The following is a 6,856-nucleotide window of genomic DNA, read 5'->3' as shown; positions in this document are numbered from 1 at the left end:
AAAAAAAAAAAAAAAAAAAAAAATTGCATGCTTATTTGTTTTGTTGTCTTATTAGCTATTTGTTTTGACCTTTTACATTTCTTTTCTTTGATAGACGGAGAGGGAAAAAACATATTAAGAAAATGCCTCTATTAGACTGCTTCTAGGAAAGTCTGTAGTGTATCTGTTTAATGAATGATTGATGTAGGAGGGTCTAACCCACCGTACCACCCCTGGGTAGTCTAGAGTGTATTTTCTTAGTGGATGATTAATATGGATTGCCTAGCCCACTATACCATCACCCTTAGGCAGGTGATCATGGGTGTATATGAAAGCAAACTGAGAAAACAAGGAGAAGCAAGCCAGTTAGCAACATTCCTCAATGGCTCCCAGCTCAGCATCTTCCTTCAGATTCCTGCCTTCAACTCCTGTCCTGACTTCCTTTGATGATAGACTATGATGTGGGCATGTAAACAAAATAAGCTGTTTGCACTCCAGGTTGCTTTTGGTTAGACTTTTGACCACAACAATAAAACACTAAGTCAATAGCTGAATCCTTTTCTGCTAACTATTCAGGGTCTGTGCCAAGACAATGAGCTTCAAGGAGTATGAAAAGAAAGGATGTGGTCAAAGTATAGAACTTTCTTAGGTATTTCAGTCAGTAATGGCAGAGGCCTATCGATAATATTTTTTTGTTAAAGAAAACAAATAAAATAAACTCAAAGAAACAAACATTTGTATTCCAGACACAAATAGGAGCAAATGAAGACCTTTTTGGCCTAGCAAGAATTCATCACCCAATTATTTCTGAAAAAAAACAAAACAACAACAACAACAAAAAAAAAACAGTGGAAAGTGAACTCTAAGCAAACAACCATTACCTTGGGATAAAGATCTCATGACAAGAGAAGGTAATAAAATAAAGTTAGATAGTCTATGGCTCTTGGAGGGTGGGTAGCATTATCACTCCAGGTGGCATAACTTTATTTGGATTTAGTGCCAGGCATGAACAACCTCTATTTGAGTCATGGTCAAGGGAGTCCAAGAGATTTCCAAGCAATATAGACAACTGCTGCAGCCCATGACTGCCTCTCAGACCTTAAAGATAAGACTTTACTGCTAAAGACACAACACTTTGGACTAGTAAGTTGGAAGAATACAGATGGAACTGACTTGAAAGCACACTCTGTTAGGTTAGCTCTCAAAGCACCTTTGCAAACTTCCAAAGGATCATGGTAATTCAAAGTCCTACAACGCATAAAACCTGTGACCAGCATGGTAATATATCCTCAAGACTTGGAACTTACAGACACCTAGTAAGGCTTAAGGCCCACTTAACTGGAATCAATTCATGCCTAGTACTGTAAACCTAGCTAATTACCTATAGCTAGTAATGTCTTGGATTCTAGAAGAGAACCTACTAGTGCTACATTCTTAAACCAGTATAACTCAAAACTTCATTCTAAATACCTATACTATGCTCACATACAAGCATCGCTCTCAAACTTCAATCCCATCCCCCTTTTTTCCCCCAGCAGATGGAAACTATCATAGAAACACATAACTGGTCAAAATGCAGAGAACTGACTAAAGGGTACCCATTCTCAATTGATAGGGGAAAGATATTTAAGCACTAGGATGTCTGCTGCAAAATAGTATCATGTGTGTGTGTGTGTGTGTGTGTGTGTGATAGAGAGTTGTCCCCATGAAATCTTAACAATAGGTCACCTAATCAAGACCTACACAATAACATGAACTCAGACTGGGGAAATCTTACCAGGCCCCTCTCCTAGACACAAACTATGGGCAATTAATGGCTGTTAAGAGGAAGAATCAGTCTTCCTCAGGAATAAGCCCTGTTATGGATTATTTAAACCTAAGTGGTCAGCCTTAAACATGTACATATGAGTAACACTAAATGGTCTCAGTAGTAGACATGCACATAAAAAGAAATGATGAAGTTACAAGTGGAGACACAAGAAGAGCTGGAGGACTAAAAATGATATAAATACAAATACAAAAGTATTTATTGCGAATTCTCAAACAAAACAAGTATTTTTAAAAGGAAAATAAATTTGGTAGAGAACGAATCTTAAAAGCTAACGTGATAATTAAATAAGGATTGGTGATATGAAAGAGATACTAAAGGAACAGTGTAGGACTTGATGTTTTGAACACTTATTGGTAGCACACATTAACTGTACAAACTGAGGGACTGCAAAGGAGAAAGCACACAGGACCCTTCATAACCTGGTTCACGTTCATTCCCCTCCCTTCCAATGTCCTTTCGTCTACTCCTGTAGCACATCAGATTTGTTTCTACCTCAGAACCTTTGTACATGCTCTTTCCCAAAACCCACATACACTAACTCCATTATCAACCTTCATGTCACAGTCTAAGTACCAGAAGCTTATAGAATCATCTCAAAATACCCCATTCAAGAATGCTTCTTCCAAATATTTTATTTCTTCTTAGAAATGATCAATGCTTAAAACACCTCTGTTCTGCCTTCTGTCTGAAACTGCATTCTCTATCCCTAGCATCTTAATCTGGCTGGGGTCTGCACTGCAGTGTTGGGTTTACTCTTGGTTTGATTAGGGATTACACTGTCAGATGTTGTTTACAGAGTTCTCCAATACTGCTACATGCTGCCTGTCCTCCTGTGACAGCTAGTCTTGGCTTTCAACTACACATGGAATTAACTAAAACCAACAGGTTAGGTACACTTGTGAGGAATTTTTATTGATTCAATTGAAGTGGGAAGACTCAGTCTCTTTCTGGATCTTTAGAGGCAGGAAGATCCACTTTAAATCTGGGCCACTCCTTCTAATAGCAATCAATATAAATGACAAGAAAGGAGGGAGCTCTCGCTCTCTGCTTGCTTGATCTCACTCTAGCAGCCAATTTCTGGCATTGTGCTTAAGACCAGCTGAGATGTTCAGCCTTGTGGGCTGAACTGCAAGATTCTGGGAATCTTCCATCAGGAGATAACCCTTCTTTGAATTGTCAGACCATAGCCTCTGAGCCACTCTAATAAATCCTATACATATATCCTACCGTCCTATCAGTTCTGTTTCTCTAGAGAACCCTGACTAGCACAACTCCTAAGACCTGCCTCTGAAATCTTAGGAGATGCTTCTGTGACCCTTCTAACTCCTGCATCCTGTGTCCTTAAAAAAATAAAATAAAATCAGCAGCACATGGCTGCCAAGGTTTGCTACCAGCACAAGCTGTCCCTGGGACTCCACAGCCACAGCAGCTTCTTAATGCCTTGCCAACAGGGTTTTGGGCAGTGAGAGTGAACAAGGCCCCTAGGGCCCTTAAAAAGCCCTGGGAAGCCTTTGAGATAAACTTCATTTGCTGTGTTGTTGATTTCTTAAGAGTCTTCCTGGGCTGCTGGCTTTTTAATCAGTGCTAACCTTTCCAGTAACCATGCCATTCTAGACCAAAAAAATTCAATATTCGGCTTTTCTTGCCAAACTTCAAGTTTTACGATTTTTCTTTCATTTTGTTACCAATTCTCACTGTAAATATACCTAAAAGTTTCCAGTAATACTCAGGTCATTGCCTAAAATCTATATTTCTTTCAATCTTTCTCTACCAGTACTGAACTCCCCACAGAATGTCAGGGCATGGGAATAATGAAACCAAAGTCTTTGCCAGGGTGCTGCACAGGTGGTGTTATGTTCAACCGTCAATATAGAATTCCATTTGAAACTATATGATCACCGTCTTTACTATGTATTTTGGATTTTTTGTAAAACCTTTATTTCAAATTACAAGTGTATGTGTGTCTGTGGGTGGGCATATGTAGGTGAGTACAGGTATCTGAGGCCAGAGGAAGGTACTGGGTCCTTGGAACAGTTGTGAGTATCATGTGGGTATTGGGAACTCAGGTCCTCTGCAAGAGCAGTAAGTACTCTTAACTGACAAGCCACACCTCCAGCCTGATTGTCCATATTTCTATCACCATCTGATTTTCACTCCTTAAAGTCCACTTACAACACTACACTTTGTCTAGCACAATCCTCCAAAGAACTAGTTCTAAAACTTGTCATTGTCACCTGGCACAGGGATCGTAATTATCCCACCTCTTATCACCAACTTTCTGGGATGGGGGATTTTCTATGACCATAATAACATGCTTAAGCCAGTCAATTTTAAAAAAATAAAACATTTACTTTAACTCATAACTGGAGGTTTTTTAATCATGATCATCTGGCACCATGCTTTGGGACCTGCAGTGAGCTGTACATCTTGCTGCATGTGGCCAAGAAAACTTGTCTTAACAACTAGGAAGCAAAGAGAGAAGAAGGGATATGGACCCAGTAGCCTCTTACAGGACGTACCTAATGTCTAATGACTGAAAGACCTTCCTACTAGTGAACAAGCCTTTCACAAAGGGGACAATTGAGATCTTAACTATGTCACCCATCTAGTGAATACTTGGGTATAGCAGTTTTATACTTCTAGAATTTTCATTTGGTTCTTCTAAACTTTCCATTTAGCATACGAACTCCCAACTTTTTTCTTTAATGATGCAGGATTTGCTTTAAAACCTTTTTGGCAAATAGTTCTTCCTAGAGGTTCTCATTTTGCTCATCTGCCTCCGCTGCACCTTTTCTTTAGCTGATAGCTCTTATTTTCCCTTGATCAGGTCCTTTAAGGCTTTGATTTGATTTACATAAAAGAATCACAGTTGCTGAAGATGGTTGTATTTCCTGTGTTCCTGTCAAACAGGAACCAGTAGCAACCTATGCTGTAGCTTGACGATGGAATTAATCCTCTTCCTCTTGTAAATCTGAAAGCTCTTTGTACAGTGCAGTCTCAACTTTCTTCAGCACTGCTCAGTCAGCAAAAGTCCTGTGTGTAAGCAAATGAGTTCTGTATGAGGATCACATACTTCAACCTGGCAGTTCAGTCCATGGGTGAAGTGCTATGTGAAGTGCTGATGGTTTTCCAGTGTCTTACCCGACGACGTTCTATCTATGGTAGGTAGCTCTGTTACGCACCTACTCGTTCAATCTCAGTTAACCCCGCCAGCAGCAGACAGAGCATGTGGTCATCGGTTACTTCTTGTGCAGGAAGGGACGCTCTTTCTCTTGAGCTTAGTTCATGTAAGTTTTTCCATGACACAACTCTTCAATAAATTTAAAGAAAAAAAAATGCAGGTTTTTGAAACTGTAGGGTTTTTTTCTCTTTATGGCTACAGAGAAATGGTCTATTCTCCATACATCATTCTCTAGCTGAAGGATCCATTTCTTTCACTCCTTACCCTCTACCCATGAGCTTCCAACTCAAATGCCATGCTCTCTGAAAATCTCACTGACCATACTCTAGGTGCAGTGGTTTCATATTACTGTCATTACTTACTGACGTATCCATTTCTTACTAACCATTGAATTCCTAAATGGCAATATAAAGACACCTACTATACTGATGTACCTACTGATGTACCAGGTACATCAGTACCTCATACATATGTTTATGAAAAAAAAAAACATTATTAGTTGACTTTTAGACACATATTATGCTCTAAATACATTATACCTAACCCATACATTCATAAATTACCTTTCCATCTTAAAAGAGCCCAAATAAGCTAATTATCATAAGTAAGATTTTAATAATTTTAAAGTAATGTTTTAATAAAACTTACAGATAAAAAGAACTTTTTAAATTTCAAATGAAATGTGTATCCTTAAAAACCAAGTAATACCAGCTAAGACAGAGGAGGCCCCAGTGCACTATCATATTTTACAAGAGGACTGCTCAGCTCTCTAACTTTAGCACATTCTTCAAACACCACAATTAAAATGCAGGCCTGCAATATGCTGTTATATTTTTACATGACCCTATATTATGCCACTTATGAAGGCAGCTATTTATACTCCTAATGTAAAAGTGTGGGTGCTGAATTGTCACAACGTATTCTAAACTAGTGAACAAAGTTCCACTATTCTGTTACAAAACACAAAACTGCAGTCCATGCACAATTCCACAGAGCAGTAATCTATAGCAAGGGTTTCTCACAAGGTACAAGAAAAGAATACTCCTTTCAAAAGTATTTGTTCTGGAGAATAAATCAACCTACAAGCATAAAACTAGGGGACATAAAATTATAATGAATACTATGAATAACTCAGTCACCCTTAAGACTTGAAAGCTGGAGAGTTATTCTATTTCCTTAGAGGAAAGCAGGAACAGAGGCTGGAGAAGCTCAGTGGTTAAGACTGAAAATGACCTTTTTCTGCATTCCTTCACTTCCTTTGTACAATTCTTTGAAAATCAGCCAATTGTTAAAGATTGTCGGTGCCCCTAGTCAATGGAGAGAAGATAGAGACACCACTTGCCTTAGAATAAAAACTATGTGCACTTCTTGCTACAAGTTGCTTAGAAGAGCAAAAGTGTGCTTGCTCTCCTAAGAGCACTTCCTGCAATAGGGTGCTTGCTCTTCAGCATGCACTTCCTCCCAGTGTGCTTCTTCTTCAGCATGCACTTCCTCCCAGTATACTTCCTCTTCAGAGTCCACTTCCTCCCAGTGTGCTTGCTCTTCAGAGTGCACTTCCTCCCAGTGTGCTTGCTCTTCAGAGTGCACTTCCTCCCAGTGTGCTTCCTCTTCAGAGTGCACTTCCTCCCAGTGTGATTTCTCTTCAGAGTGCACTTCCTCCCAGTGTGCTTCCTCTTCAGAGTGCACTTCCTCCCAGTATACTTCCTCTTCAGAGTCCACTTCCTCCCAGTGTGCTTGCTCTTCAGAGTCCACTTCCTCCCAGTGTGCTTGCTCTTCAGAGTCTACTTCCTCCCAGTGTGCTTGCTCTTCAGAGTGTACTTCCTCCCAGTATACTTCCTCTTCAGAGTCCACTTCCTCCCAGTGTG

The 6,856-nt window shown here is 39.6% G+C and overlaps 1 protein-coding gene across 14 annotated transcripts in view; it reads right to left on the bottom strand.

The window, feature by feature from the left end:
- Pms1 (PMS1 homolog 1, mismatch repair system component) overlaps positions 1-6,856 on the bottom strand; it is a 104,413-nt gene that overhangs the window by 71,966 nt on the left and 25,591 nt on the right. The window contains exon 1 of one of the 14 annotated variants that reach the window (XM_029479086.1): positions 4,993-5,117. The exons of the other annotated variants lie outside the window; for them this stretch is intronic. Coding sequence (XP_029334946.1) covers positions 4,993-5,038 — 46 coding nt within the window. The 5' untranslated portion in view covers positions 5,039-5,117. Of the gene's footprint in view, positions 1-4,992; positions 5,118-6,856 lie in introns of those variants that run through there. 14 annotated transcript variants of the gene reach the window in all.

The sequence above is a fragment of the Mus caroli genome, chromosome 1 (assembly GCF_900094665.2).
Source record: "Mus caroli chromosome 1, CAROLI_EIJ_v1.1, whole genome shotgun sequence".
NCBI classification, from domain to species: domain Eukaryota; kingdom Metazoa; phylum Chordata; class Mammalia; order Rodentia; family Muridae; genus Mus; species Mus caroli.
The sequence above is the reverse complement of the archived record's forward strand: the minus strand, read 5'-3'. Positions and strand labels throughout refer to the sequence as shown.